The sequence below is a fragment of the Podarcis bocagei genome (assembly GCF_964188305.1).
Source record: "Podarcis bocagei genome assembly, chromosome: 3".
NCBI classification, from domain to species: domain Eukaryota; kingdom Metazoa; phylum Chordata; class Lepidosauria; order Squamata; family Lacertidae; genus Podarcis; species Podarcis bocagei.
In genome coordinates this window covers 32906245-32922155 of record NC_138127.1, presented here as the reverse complement: position 1 = coordinate 32922155, position 15911 = coordinate 32906245, and the positions used below count along the sequence as shown (strand labels likewise).

Sequence of the window (15911 nt, the reverse complement as noted above, 5' to 3'; positions counted from 1 at the left end):
AAAGCAAGTGTTATCCCATCGTCCTATTGCGTTCCTCATTTCAAAAAAGTTTAATCTTTTGGGGAAGCTAGTTGTTGCACCAACAACCTCCTAATCAACTGTCATTGTGCAACCTGAATTTGCCCCTAGGTGACTGAATACCCCCCCTCCGAAGTAGTGACAATCTGGAAGCACTCCTGGTCACAGAACACCTGGTGTGGGAGCTGAGAGGCACTAGCAGTGATTTCAGGACTGCTATCTGGGGCTCCGAAGAAGATGCCCAGGCATGGCTCTCTTACATATATTGCAGATGGGTACTCATACAAGACCTTTGTATATAAGACCTAAAATGGCATTTGTTTTGCTCATTCTGCGTGTATCTGTTTTTTTAAAGAAGAATATGGATAATGACAACAACAACAACAACAACAACAACAACAACAGCCCATCTGGCTGGGTTTCCGCAGCCACTCTGGGCAGCTTGCAGCATATCTAAAAACATAATAAAAACACAAAGCATTAAATAATAATAATAATATTTATACCCCACCCATCTAGCTGGGTTTCCCCAGCCACTCTGGATGGCTCCTAACAGAACACTAAAAACAGAAAAAAACTTCAAATATTGAAAACCTCTCAATACAGGGCTACCTTCAGATGTCTTCTAAATGTTGTGTAATTCTCCTTGGCAATTTCTTCTCCTTGATCAATTTCTGCATAGTGTTGAATGATTTCTGTCAATGTTACTGGGGAGCCCCTGCCAGTTCTGACTGTTTTCTGTGAGCTTTATAGGCACTTGGAACTTCCCAAAGCCAGTTGGCTGAAGTGAGAACTGTGTGCTAAAAGCACCTTGCTGGCACACTTGGCATATTTTCAGGGTAGGGGACCAGATTTGTTTTTGTGTGATCTAACTGGAAACCTTCCTTTCCACCCCACAGTGGGGTCACCTGAGGCCACCCTCTGTCATTTTAGGGAAAGCTTCACCAATCTGGTGCCTTCCAAATGTTTTGGATGACAACTCCCATCAGTCCCAGTCAGTGTGGTCTTTGCATGCAGAAGCTCCCAGGTTTTGTCCCCAGTGTCTCCAGGTAGGGCTGGGAGAAACAACTGCCTGAAATCCTGGGCAACTGCTGATGGCCGTTGTAAGACAGTACTGAGCTAAATGCTCTGGCTCAGTTTAAGGCAGCTTCCTGTGCTCTTACGCTGGTGGGGCTTGTTGTCCAAAATATCTGGAGGGCATTTGGTTGGTAAAAGCTGCATTAGGGTAATGGTGAAGCTCAACTTTGTTCAAAAGCCAGCATGAGGAGGCAAAGGAAGAGAGCCGGTAGACAGGCTCTGTAGGGTAAACGACCTGAATTGACACCACTTAGAAAGTATTTCTGGGTTTATAAATATTTCATTCTGAACCTTGCGGAAAAACTACTGCGCCTAGTTTTGAGAGCATTGTTGATCTCTTGCTCTTTTAAAGTTGTGATTTGCTCTGCTACCTGGAATAGTCCTGAGAAAGAGGCGAGGGCTGGGGCTAGGTGGGTGGGTATGGGACACGCAAGCGCAAAGCCTGTCTTGGTAGCTTCTTTGCATGTTTAGCTTTTGGAAGTCTCTGTTAATATACTCTGTTGACAAGTGCATCTCCGGTTCCAGCTGCATGCAGTCCTCTTGAAAGGGGAATATTCAAGTGTCGCTGAGAGAAGTAATTAACAGTCCCATTAAACGTGGCTTTCACACTCAAACAAGCATTGCTATAGAACATTATTATTAATCCACAAGGCAGTCCTTTGTTTCAAAAATGTCTGCAGTCACTACTTTGTAATTACTGGCATCATCATTGCCTAGGCTGAAGGGTTAGATGGGACTAAAATGCCACCTGGTGCAACTTGCTGCTGGGAGGTAGGGCCACTCATACACCAACCCACAAAACGGTCTTTCCAAATCACAATATGCCACTGCAGAGAGAAGGTACATTGCAAATAGCTCCAGAGGCCTCAGAAGAGAAAGCCATGTACGGAAAAGCAAAAGCACCTGAAATACTAGCCTGTGAGAACACTAGCCAATTGCTCATACCTAAGCTTCAGGAAAACTTGATTCTTTCAAGATAATTATGGGCATTTTGTGGAAAGGAAGGTGTAAAAATGTTTTAAATACAGTATTACTGAGGTGGAAGCCCGTGTGTGTGTGTGTGTGTGTGTGTGTGTGTGTGATTATTACTACTAATAATCTACTACTTTTAAAAAAGTAGTAGATTATTATTAGTAGTAAAAAATTTAAAAATAAGAGTTTGAAAGAAGTTTGATAATTATACTGTCACCCTTCTCTTCATAGTAGATCTAGCTGGGTGGTGAAATGGTGCTCTCCCCCCTCACCCCGAAGCAGTGTTTCTCTGTTTCAGTGTTGCACAAAAGAAGTTTGGGGAATCTACTGCCTCAATGAAGCCTGTTCTTCCTATTATCCGTGTTTATCAGCTTCCGTTTTGGTTTGGTCGAGAGAAGTGTGTTTATGTTCCTCACAGCTATAAATGTTTTTTCCCCCCTCACCACATTCTAGGACCTTAGCATATTGCCAGTGGGTGGACAATCTCCATGAGACTCAGAAGATGCTTTCCTTTACTGGTCCTTTTAGTGACCTGCTGAAGTGGATTCTCTGCCATATAACGAAAGGAATAGTGAGGCGGGAAATGTATGGCCATGGCATCGGCCGCTTCTCTGAGGAAGAGATCTACAAGCTGATGGAAAAAGACATGCGCTCTCTGGCGGGTCTTCTGGGTAATGTACAGTGCCTTTCATTACATTACATTATATTGAAAATGCATTATCACTTGTTTTGATAGACTATTCCAACCACTTTCATCTTATGCATAGTTTAGGTATATGCCTCATGAATGTGTTAAATTATCTCCCCCACAATCCAAATTGCACACGCTTCAGAAATTCAGCCACCGTGAGATGCTTTCATATGCCAACTTACATTTTATTTAGTTGCGTTGATTTTAGAGATTAATTTCTCATTATGCACAGTCTTGGCTATTCAACTCTGATTCTGCGTAAGAGTAATTTTGTGTTGAAAGGAAACCTGCAGAGCTGGTGTCATTGAAGACTTGGCTCAGCATTCTAGGATTCAGACATGTTTTCAGGAATGCACGATGATTCATTCAAATTCTCTACAATAATTAAATATACCGGCACTATGGATCACCTAAAATTACTGCACACATTTCCACTCCACAGTAATGCACACATAGAGTTCCCTTGCGAATGAGCATCCTCATTTGCCTCTGCAATGATGACTCTGATTCAGGGGGTATGGAACCTTTGTCGGCCCCAACATCACAATTCTCTGGGGGCAACCTTTTGGAGGCCAGATGCCTATGGCATAAAGGCCAGGCAGTGGTGTAGTGTGTGTGTGGGGGGGGCTGGTGCCCCGGGCGCACAATAGGGGGGCATAAACCAGGTGCACTTACAGAGATTCCTGTTGTGCCTTGCCGGTGGTGGGGGCTGGAGAGCACAAAGGGTGTCTCATCCAGCACCCAAGCGCCCATGTGTCTCATCCAGCACCCAAGCGCTTGCCTGTTGGTGGTAGGGGCTGGGGGGGTGCCTGCCTGGTGGGGTCCAAGGTGAGGGCTGAACAAGCACACTCCGCATCTGCCCTGGGCACTGGCGAGAAGCCCTACACCCCTGGGGCCAGAGGCAAGAAGTGGAGAGAGCAATGGGTCTTGCCGTTGTGTAATAGGCTGACTCTTGCCTTTGTGTAATAGGCTGCTTGTGTAGTAGCTGAGGCCCCCCACCCCTGTGCTAAATGAGCACTGTGGGCTTATCGTATTCTTTGGGGGAAATTGTCTATCACTGCTAACGCACAAAACTCCTTGGTCATATTGCAGTAGTCCTCAAATGCAGGCTTATATACAGTATGAACTCTAACACACTCTTCCTTTTGATGCATTAACTGGCTGAAATATGCCTGCAGTGACATGGCAATGCCATTCTACAATCATTGAAATTTGTGCCTGGTGATTTGTGATTTAGAAGCTCAACTGCTGAGCTTCATGCTTTGAAGATAATAGCAGGATGTCACCAGTATGTGAGTTGGGAGGGGAGAAATAAATAAATACCCACAGGCTTAAAAAAAGAAAGAAATGCTTTTGGCTTTGTTTTGTAGGTGACAAGAAGTACATCATGGGGCCCAAACTTTCCACTTTAGATGCTACAGTCTTTGGACATCTAGCACAGGCAATGTGGACGCTGCCAGGAACTAGGCCGGAGAGACTAATTAAAGGTAGGGGCTTCTTTAATTCCTGCATTATGGATTTGAAGGCATTGTCTGATAGTGAATGGAAAGGACCTGTTTGCAATCTGATCCAAGGCCTATTCATGCAATTCAGGAATTTGCAACTGCCCCATATGAGGATCAAACTTGCAACCTTGCCATTAGCAACATGCTCCAACCAACTGAGCTATCCAAGCTAAGTGACTGCAGTTAGCTCACCCTTCAGATTTTTGACCAAGACAGGGAAGTCAGAAGGTAGAGCTGGGATGGTGAACACTGTCAGGAAGGTGGAGCCAGGAGGCATAGTTCTTTGCTGAAGGGGCTAAGTGTGCATGGGACTTCTGACTTCAGGCAAAACCTATGGTCTAAGATCAGAGTTTTAAATGTCAAACTAATATATATCACCCTCTCACAAAACATCTGGATGATGAATGGCAACATAAAAAGCAAACAAGCTATAAAGACAATAGAGAACAATCTGTAAATGTCAGGCTAAAATTTCCTTGAGTAAACAACTGCATAGGTCTGTAGGCATAAAATGGTCTTCAAGTGATGTCTGAAAGTAAAAAGCAAGGATACCTGCCAAATCTCTGGTAGAAGAGCATCAGACTGGTGATATTAAATGCCTGACTTCTGATTGAGGCCAGCTGTGTCTCTGCTGTTCGATCCTAGCATATTGATTTAAGTTTCAGTTCATTACCTCTCATCCAGTCCATGACTGCATCTAGGCAGGCACAAGTTTAGCCATGCGCAACCTCTCCTGATTCAGATGCTACAGTGAAATAGACCTGGGCATCCTCAGTGTGCTGGTGACACCTTGCTCTAGGTCTCCCCATGACTGCCTCCAGTGGCTTCATATAGATATTAAATAGCATTGTGTACCCTTTCGTACCCCACAGATTAGCTGCCGGAGGGCTGAGGTATAGTCTCCCAATATTACCTAATGCTACTATCTGGAACTGACCCCAGAAGTAGAAAAGAAACCACTATAAAATGGTACCCCCAACTCTCTGAAGTGTTCCAGGATGTTATGGTGATCAATGGCTGAAAGATCAAGGAGAATCAACAGGGTCGCACTGTCCCTCTCAAATTCTCATTTCTCAGGGTGGCCAAAGCTGCTTTTGGTACCCAACCGGATCTGAACCCAGACTAGAATGGGCCAAGATAATCAGTTTTGTTGAAGAGTATCTGTAGCTGAACTGTCCCAAAGCAATAAAATAATAATAATAATAATAATAATAATAATAATAATAATAATAATAATAATAAATACACACACACACACACACACACACCCATTTGGCTGGGTTTCCCTAGCCACTCTGGGCAGCTTCCAACAAAAGATTAAAAATATATTAAAACATCAGTCATTCAAAACTTCCCTAAACAGGGCTGCCTTCTGGTGTCTTCTAAAAGTCAGATACAGTGGTACCTCGGGTTACAGATGCTTCAGGTTACAGACTCTTCAGGTTGCAGACTCCGCTAACCCAGAAATAGTACCTCGGGTTAAGAACTTTGCTTCAGGATGAGAACAGAAATCATGCTCTGGCGGTGTGGCGGCAGCAGAAGGCCCCATTAGCTAAAGTGGTACCTCAGGTTAAGAACAGTTTCAGGTTAAGAATGGACCTCCAGAATGAATTAAGTTCTTAATCCGAGGTACCACTGTAGTTGTTTATTTCTTTGACAACTGGTGGGAGGGCGTTCCACAGGGTGGGTGCCACAACTGAGAAGGCCCTCTGCCTGGTTCCTTGTAACTTGACTTCTCACAATGAGGGAACCGTCAGAAGATACGTTATGTTTATGTATGTGAAAAATATTGTTCTACAGAATATTTTCTTGTAGAATCCCGATGAAGAAAGGCAAGTTTCTCTCAGACAACCCTGCCACCTGGTGGTACAAGGTTGCACATTACCTATCTCTATTAGAGTTCTAAAAACAGGCTATAGGGGAAAGCATTCCTCCACTGCAGTTTGTTAGGCTTCATTTTGTCCCATGTTGTCCTCAGAACATATATCATTTTTCTCTTCTAGATAATGGCTGCTGTTACATATAACAGTGAACAAGTCAATAAAATGTGTTCTAAAGTATGAATAAATAGGAATGGTACTTTGAGATGTAGCCACAAGATTGTGAAGCATATTAGTTGTATATGAAATAGACCCTTCTTCCAAAAGAAATCAGTTATAGAATCATAGAGATGGAAAGGACCACAAGGGTCCCTTTTTAAATTAAACAGTATTTAAAAATATATATTTTTCTATTTTTAGTGGTCCTTATTTTTAACTGTAATCTGCCTTGAGTCCTGTCAGGAAAACAACAACAACATGAGGTATACATAAATATATAACAACAACAACATGAGGCATAATTAAATATATAACAACAACCACCTGACCACTCTTGTACATGCATTGGTAACCTCAAGACTTGATTGCTGCAACATACTCTGTGTGGGTCTGCCCTTGGGTGTGGTCTGGAGACTTCAGGTAATGCATAATGCCAGGGCTAGACACAAGTATTAAAAAATCTGCACTGGCTTCCCATCTGCTACCAGGCCAGATTCGAAGTTCTTGTACTAGTGCACATGAATAACTTAGGCCTGGAATACCTTTAGGACTGCCTTAAGGCTGTACATCCCATTTTGCTCACTGATATTAACAGGAGGACCACTAATAGTGGTTCCCTATGGACCAAACGCATGACTAGAAGTCTTCCCTTCAGTGTTGCAGGTTCAACTCTGTGGAACTCCCTCCCATAAGCCCCATCCCTGCTGAATTTCAGACACCTAGTTAAACCTAGTTTTATTTCAGGAGGTAGTGAAAAGTGAGTTATACATTATAAAAATAAAATGAATTGTATTTTCTCAATGAAAAATAATATTATTACTACGTTTAGAGGCCTTGTAGTTGGGTAATCATATAATGCTATTTCCTTCCCTCCCTGTGTTTTTTTAGGAGAACTGATTAACCTTGCTATGTACTGTGAGAGAATAAGAAGGAAATTTTGGCCAGAATGGCACCATGATGACGACAACACTCTGTATGAGTCAGAAGAAAGCAGCGAAGCAAGTAAGACTCACCCGTTGCAGGACTTCAGTTTTTACTCAAGGACAGAAACATTTGACGATGAGGGAACCGAGAATAGTTTTTCGCGAACACCTGACACCGATTACACGGGACATTCCCTCTTCGATTCTGATGTGGACATGGATGACTACACAGATCATGAACAATGCAAGTGATGTGTCTACAAAACGCTTCTCCGTCTTTTATCAGAAATGCCACCACCTCCTGGGAATCCTGCCAATTGGCCCAGGTGCTAAAGAGACCCAAATTGGTTGGGATGTGAGACAATGTTGCTTTATGCCATTCATGTGGATCTTTTCAGCATTTTTATTTTTATTTCTTTTAGAACATTCCACTGGATTCTAGTGAAACCCATTTTAATTCTGTTTAACAAGGTGGTATAGTTGACAAGGAAGGTAATGTGTGGGGACGAGATCCCCTCTCCTTTTTAAAGAAGAACATTCCAGAATGATATGCAGAAACCATCCATAGGCCAAAAGGAAGTATTGAGAAAGGCTGATGTTTGAGCTGATTTCTTCCCAGAGACAGGCTTGGTGGAGGGTGGAAAGAGGGGTCATTAGGACTTCATTTCTCGTCTCTACATAGATTGTGGAAATGGTTGACTGGAGTAAACACAGTGAGGGATTATAACATTATCTCCACCCTGCCCCCCGTGTCTTCCATAAGTTTGGGTGTGCCAAGTGACTGCATTTCCTCTGTGCACCCATATAAGGAAGGTTCATCTGGTCCCCAATTTCACAGAGAAACGGCCAACAGAGACAAAAAGAATGAGGGGTAGTTGTTTTTGCATTCAAAATCCCACCAATTGTTTCCCATCTGACACATCAGCTTGGCAATTTATTTATTTATATTGTAACTTTTTTTTTAAAGGGGTCAGTGCACCAATTTTGCTCCTCAGCCTTATGGATAAAGCCCACTGCCAACATTTCATCACACTTTTGTGTGACTGAGAAGCAGAAGCCAAGTTCAGGTTATGCAGATGGAGAGGTGAGCTATGCACAGAAAAGCAGAACTGATTTTTGAGGACTTGTTGGAGGTCAAAAGAAGAGGTTTAGCCTTCACCCAAATATCTTCCTTTACACTTAAAAAAACACAACCACCCTTTCTCTACTACATAAATGAATACTTGGTTTTCTCTCCTCTCCATCTCTGAATGAGAGGTCTGTTTCTCACTAGCTAGGATCCTACAGTGTGTTGCAGCTTTCACTGATGTCCTCCAGGTATACAAGTCTTCCTTACACACACAACAATAGGTTTTCTGCTAGTACTTAATCATCTTCCCAAGGAGCTTTTAGCAGCTCTTAGGTGGAGCATGCCACAAACATCTAACATCCAGAACATGGTGGTGTGCTGCAGATGTTTGCAAAGGCAACTGATTTTATTACAGGACAGGATTCTGAAAGGAAAGGCACTTGGGGACCAGCTTCTGGGATTTTATATATAAGTATTTATACTCCCCTGTTCAACCCTAAATGAATTTCCAGAGCTCTGACTCCAGCTGAGTCCTGCACTTGGAGCAGTCTGTCTGTCAGCAAGGTGTATTTGAAGCTACTCTTTTGCCCATTATTAACCACCTCCCACTTCTTGTGGCTCCATCAGTGTTTGGGTCTTGATGTTAAACAATTGTCAGTGTACAAGCAAACTAATGGAGCTGGAAAGAAAATGGTTTCTCTCTTTTCTCTCCACCCAAAGAGAATGCAACCTTACACAGACTGGGCTACTGTAGGGAAGGTATATTGGAATATGCAGACTAATTTTTATCGTTTTCAGGGTGCTTTGGGGTTCCCATTGAGCCAGATAACTTGAGCTATGCGATTCAGCTCCAAATGCATATCCAGATGTAATTATATCCATCTTCATAGTGAGCTGCTCAGCCAGGACACAAGTGTCCTTGCAACAGGAAGCAAGATATGAACCCTCCAGAGATAAACTGGGATACACTGAACCAGCGTGCCTGGTCTCCTAACGAATATGTGCTTCAAGTTTACTTATCATAGATCTTCTAATTTTCTAGTTCCTGGAATTTTCTTAGTTGCTATGTGGCCTACTCCTTCTTTGAAATGTAGTTTATGAGAACAGTAGCTACTCTCATTATCCATAAAAAAAATATTCGTAGGCTATCCTCTTTAAGGTCCCAACACTTAGCTGATGCCTTTCTACAAAGAGAAACAAAAACACTATGGAATGTTTGATGGGAGGTTAACAAGGCCTCTGCTTTACTTTTGCTGGTTCCAAATATGCCTGAAAAGACAGAGAAGTTGGTAGCAGCGGCAAAAATTCATTGTGCCTTGCCTGTAACGATGATATTTGGTGATGGATGCCAACTGAGGCCTTAAGTCTTGTGAGCTAGGGAAATCTTGTTTGCCTCTCGGCTTCCTCTGAACTTCTGTGGCTTTCCAAAGGACCAGGCACCCAACTAAACACAGGGTTGAATGTCTTTATTTGTTTTTATTTATTCCCATATCCTGCTCTTCTTCGTTTTAACTGCTCCCAGTGTGGCTTCCAATCCATATACAAACGGTCCAACTTAAAATCCTCATCAATACAAATCACTCCCCAAGTGTACCATGGTGGCTGGTGCTGAAAACCACTTAATAAATCCCCAGATAAGCAGAAGAATACCATGATGGTTGATGGTATTGAAAGGTGCTTTGAGCCCCTTCTGGAACAGCTGGACCTGGAGTTGTCTCTGCCAAGTTTTTAGTGGCTTGTGAGGGTGCTTGGAAGTGTCTGAATGTGGATGGGGCAGGATTTTCTAGACGGTGCATGTGATCACTCTGCTTCTAAGCTCCATTTGCTCTGTTTGTTCATATTTATTAATATATTGGTTGCTTTTCTGTGTCAAAACACACTCAAACAACTTAACACTATGACATATAGATAATGTAAAATTATTGAAACCTTTACTTGGATAAATATAGATGGCTAGATATGTTAACAATTAAAAAGCAAAGCAACAACTTGCAGCAACAATAAAATGCACCAACATCCATAGAACCATGCTCTGTAAGTAATCTTTAATTGGGGAGTGCTTTCAGGTCCCCACCCCACTGTTGCGCTTTCCACAGCAGACCACAGGGAATCACAGAAGTGCTTCACAGAAATAACAGTGGTTTCCACCCCTGCAACAAAAACATCTCAAACAACCACATACTTTCTGGTCTCCAAAATCATAGCACTTTGGGCATGCCCTTAGAAAGAATATTCAATATGATTGTCTCCTCTTTTGAATATAGGGTCATACAAAGATTGTACATTCTTCTCTTTAATGGCTTGAATGAGAAATCACTGCACTGGTGCAAATGTGTTTGAAAATAATTGGACCTGTGTTTGGGTTTGTCCAGTTGTGTTTCTCAGTTGATGGTCAGACTCCCATCAGTGGAATGGAGAGGGAAGCAATTTTGGGTCATTCTGCCTCCCACTGCACCTCCTCCTAATATTGCGTAAATGTATTTGAGGTGTTGGTGCTAACGTATAAGTCTCTATACAGCTCAGGTCCAGGTTAGTTGGGAGACTGCTTTACCTCTTATACACCCAACAGACAGGGGCATCCCCTTCCATTCTTCTGCTTACTGGGGTCACACTCCTGCCAGGGTGGCTTCCAACTAGATCTTGCAGAACTTTTGCAAGATCCCACCAGAAACCACCACTGTGCAACCCTGGTGGCAGAAGTGGGCAAGGGCGCCCATGGGGACAGCGCCAGGCAGGATTCCACCACCCAAAGCAGCTGCTTCAGTTGGCCTCATGAGCCGACACTTCCAGTAGATCATTGTGGTCTGCTGAAGAGTTTCTTCAGCAAGCTCCCAAGATCGCAGAAGCCTTCTCTGAAGTATTTCAAAGCAAGGCTTTTTGTGTGCCTGCCCCTGTTCTCTGGAATAGCATTCCTGTCAAGTTACTACTTTCTGGAAACAGTTGAGGCCATTTTTGTCACAACTGGGTTTCAAAGCTGGATAAATGGGTCTTTACCACAAGTCTCCATTGTTTGGGTTTTAGTCTTGTTTAATGTATCTATTGTCTTTGTGTTTTCAGCTGGTTTTAAGGATCTCTTGTGTAAATCGCCTTGAGATGCTGGTTTAGAAGCTGATTAACAAATTAATTGAAATATCGATGAGGATGGTGATGATAACAATAATAATAATAGTAATATATCTTCTTCATCGGGTTGGTGGAGCTTCTAGCACAGTTTTGGATGAATTCACGAGGGGTGTTATATAAAGGAGGTTGAATTGCTTCTCTCTCCATTCTGGAAGCCTTAGCATCACCTGAGCAATACTGTTGGGTACACAACCCTAAGATGACTTTGTTTGTCTCCCTGGGGAAAAATACTTGAACCTTTTAAGCAGTTTCTTTTCCTTCTTTCTGTCTATCCAAAGAAGCAGCCTTTGGAAACCTTGCAAGGAAGCTACAAAGGACATGGCGTTATGTCTGGAACCCATGATATTTTTTAGCTGCAGGGTTTTCTGTCTCCTCCCCGCCCCCCAGAAATGTGTGAATGTATTTATCACATTGTATGCCTTTTCTTTCTTAGGAACAACTCAGGTTATTTGGAAGGAGCTAAGTAGCCTGTGTTCCCCCCTTGGTGTAGTCAATTGAGTTGCTTGAGTTTAAACTGGATAAGGCAACTATGCATGGACACACAAACCTTTTGGATACCATAAGTATATTGATTTCTAAGATATATAGTTGAAGATCTTGCTTCTATTGAAGAAATATAGTTACTCCCTTTGCAAAAGATGTCTGGCAGTGACTGTGACCCTATAAAAAGTATTGAAATTAAAGAGCCAGATCATATTGTAAGTTGTGGTGCTAGGAGATTGATTTGACATTACTTTTTGGTTAGATGAGGCTGTACAGCACAGAAATAGGATACATGCAAGATAAGGTTTCAGATATCACTGTTCTTTCCAAGGGAAAATGTATTCCACACTTATACAAATAGCCAGTTTTTTTAAAAAGCTGTTTCTCTGAGAGACAGTAATGGGTGCAATCCAATAATCTGGTAAGCCAAACCTGGAGAGACTACTTGGCAAAATATCAATTAGCTTGCTGTATAGATGCACAGTTTTCTTTGAAAAATGTGAGTATTCAAATGCATCAGGAAATTTGACAGCTAGGTTTGTCAAATTGTACAAGTTACATTGCACCCGATGACTTCTTTCTCTCTTATTTTTTCTGCTTTTTTGTTAGCACAGAATGAACATTGTGGTTGTCAAGTGGCTCCCTTCTCTCTTCATGGGCCACCAAGACTGTCAATTTGAGCATTCCACTCTTGACACCTGTATCAAGTGGGCATATGACAACCTTAACATTCAATTCCTCACCCTTCCCTCTGCCACAAATAGGAAAAAATCTCAAGAAGCAGATATGCGTTTGGACCTAAGCAAGAGCATATTGCCAATTTCAGCAGAAGGTGTTTACCCAAAGTTAACTAATGTGATTGAGCAACAGCATGTATTTCATGTGTCCTCATTTCCTTAGATGTAGCAGATTGTGGGGGAACATGCTGTACCAGACAAAAGCAAGACCAGGCATGCAAGCAGGAGGTCTCAATGTATACCTTACTTGTATCTCTAGTTGACAACCAGTTTGTAGATTTGTTTGTACTCCACAGAGACAAAAGGGAAAGATGTGCAGCATTTAAGAGGTGGCTGTCATTGATGGGCCACTACAGGTGAACACCTATCTTCTGCTGGTGAATGAATCAGTAGATCATACAAGCATAACATATCATTCACCAAAGTGAACATGGACCTTTAAGGAGTACCTGGGACTACATAGCATGGGGTTGTCAACTAATTGGCAGGCCACACAATACATGCTCCATGTTCAGCCTGGGTGGAGTACCAGTTGTGCTGGCCTAGCTAGATCTTTCACTGATGAGTCAATGTTTCAGTTTTGATACACTGAAATGGATAGTATATAACAGGTGCCATGCTTTCTTTTATTTCCCTAAAAATGTCTGAGCTATTTTGTGTGTGTGTGTGTGTGTGTGTGTGTGTGTGTGTGTGTGTGTTGGGGTGTGTGTGTGCAGCTAGTCTGCTATGCCCCCCAATCATAACCTTCAGAAGAAGACAGAATATTTATGGCGCCAGGCTTTGATGAAAAGAGTTGACACGACTGGGATAGGAAGGAAGCAGGATTTTAAATGGTTTTTGTTTTGTTTTGTTTTTGCCTTGGTGGTGGAAATGTGCGCAGACCTCTGGCTTGACAGGTTTGAAGGTTTGTGCCGGAGGGTGTCCCTTTGTGTCTTTTTGTTGCTGATATTTTGTCAGTGATACAATATGCCTCTCTTGCTATTCTTTGATTTTGGCATCTAGAAGATGAGTGCTGTGATTGTGTACTGAGCAGGAGATATGAAATGCAATGTGTTTCATGTGTTACTTACTGCTCAGCTTATATGGTGCTACCTGCAGAAGTTGTTTTGGCAAGGGAGGGGGCTGTAAATTAATAAATTAGCCCCGTTCTTCAAGCTCAGAAGAGAAAAAGGCCACATGTGATGTGGTCTATAGGTGGTTGCTGTTGGCTATACGTGGATGTGACTTGCCTGATACAAACTGGTGGGCCAAATGGGAATGTCTTGACAAGCCAGATTTGGCTCAGGAGCCAGAGCTTCCTCACTCTGATCTAAAGCATGGGTCACCTTCAGATATTTCTGGACTATGAATCTCATCCTCCCTGACCATTGGCTATGTCGGTTGGGACTGATGGAAGTTGTAGCCAGCAACATCTGGAGTGCTACAGCTTAGCCATCCCTGGCCTAAAGAGAGAGTGTGTACACTGGCCCCTGGACATAGTTAAATATATATTTTAGCAAATGGCGGCACATTTATTTAACAATTTATAGACCTCTTAATACCCCTCGATAGTATAAAATATAAGAAAATACCAATAAGTTCAACAGACCTTAAAAGCAAGTAGCCATCATAAAATTATCATAATATAGATTAAGATCAACTGCATTTGAGGACAAATATACATAATGAAATCATATGTTTGTGTAGGTTTGCCTGAATACAAGTTTTTAGCAGGCATGGAAAACACTACAAATGAAGGCATAAAGAAGCTTAGTTGCAACAGAATGACTGGAGTTTGTTACCATGTAGTTTTCATTTCTCAGTTTGCAAATGATCATTGTATCATCTGACCTTGAAACTGGTGTTGCCATTCATGTTGCATAATATGTATGGTTAAGGGAAACTTCACTGCAGGCTACGCAATGGAATTGCATAGATGGCATGAAATAAACACGAGAGTGGGAAATCAACATGGTACTGCATATGCACATTCTGTCTCCAGACATCTTGCTACACAAATTGCATCTTATATCTGGTCTAGCATATGTATATTACAAATGAGTGGATCCCTGATGGAGTAGTACCATGTTATCTGTTCTGTATATGTTCACTGGTAGGTCAAGACTTTCTGGTAATTAGCAGGATTTGGGCTGCTGTTGCTGTTCAGTTGCTGTTGTTTTTACACTCATTAAAAAGATGAAGGGTTCATTGGTTTGTGGCATATTTTTTTTATACGGATCAGTCTACTTGTCTCTCAAATTTATTATGACTCCAATATTTAGTTCAGAACAATATGCAGATTTTAATTTTTAAAAACACTGATAACTCCAAAAGTCTTTCTAACCAGGGTATCCAAAAATATTGGGGAAAGAATGAAATGTATGTAGCTGGTGTGGAACAACAAGCTAATGCCCAACTGTTCCCTGTGCATTGTTTTGCAGAAATAAGTAACACATTGTTAGAAGACGAAAATAATTCTATTTGTTATTTTTAATTTATGAAGTTACATGGGGTATCCATTATTTTAGTACTGTTATTACTACTAGTTTATAAAGCCATATTTAAACTTGTGCACTTGAGTGTAACATACCTTTAAACTGTGCACTATGTTGATCAATGTGTGTGTGTAAATATATACATGTGGAAATCTGTATATTTGGTCTCAATGCTATATGTAGTTGATGTTTAAATGTAAATGACAATGAACAGATATCAAATATAATGTGAGTCCATCTTTGTTCTTCTTGCCTTAGATATTAAGAAATATCAGTGCTTGCCACCGCCATATTTCTTAACTGTGTGTTACAGGAAATAGATCAGGCTTCCTCAACCTCGGACCTCCAGATGTTTTTTGGCCTAGAACTCCCATGATCCCTAGCTAGCAGAACCAGTGGTCAGGGATGATGGGAATTGTAGTCTCAAAACATCTGGAGGGCTGAGGTTGAGGAAGTCTGATATAGATCATAGGTGGTGGAATCTCAGGTCTGGGGGCTGAATGTAGACACCCCCCAAAATCATGCCTCACCTCAGGTCACACACATTCTCCTCAAGTCACATCCTTCACCATTTGTTCTGCAGGCCTTCCTCAAATTTCTTCTTCTTCTTCTTCTTCTTCTTCTTCTTCTTCTTCTTCTTCTTCTTCTTCTTCTTCTTCTTCTTCTTCTCTCCTCCCCCCCCCCCAATCTGGCTGTGTTTTCCCAGCCACTCTGGTTGGCTTACAGCATATATAAGCACATAGTAAAACATCAAACATTAAAAACCTACTGATACAGGGCTGCCTTCAGATGTCTTCTAA

General features: G+C 41.9%; 1 protein-coding gene across 3 annotated transcripts in view; it reads left to right on the top strand.

Moving 5' to 3' along the window:
* FAXC (failed axon connections homolog, metaxin like GST domain containing) overlaps window positions 1-15338 on the top strand; it is a 29597-nt gene extending 14259 nt beyond the window's left edge. For all 3 annotated transcript variants that reach the window (XM_081186653.1, XM_081186651.1, XM_081186652.1), the window contains 3 exons: window positions 2521-2738; window positions 4129-4245; window positions 7191-15338. In XM_081186653.1, the coding sequence (XP_081042779.1) occupies window positions 2521-2738; window positions 4129-4245; window positions 7191-7477 (622 nt within the window). In that variant the 3' untranslated portion in view covers window positions 7478-15338. The remainder of the gene's footprint in view (window positions 1-2520; window positions 2739-4128; window positions 4246-7190) is intronic.
* The last annotated feature ends 573 nt before the right edge of the window (window positions 15339-15911 follow it).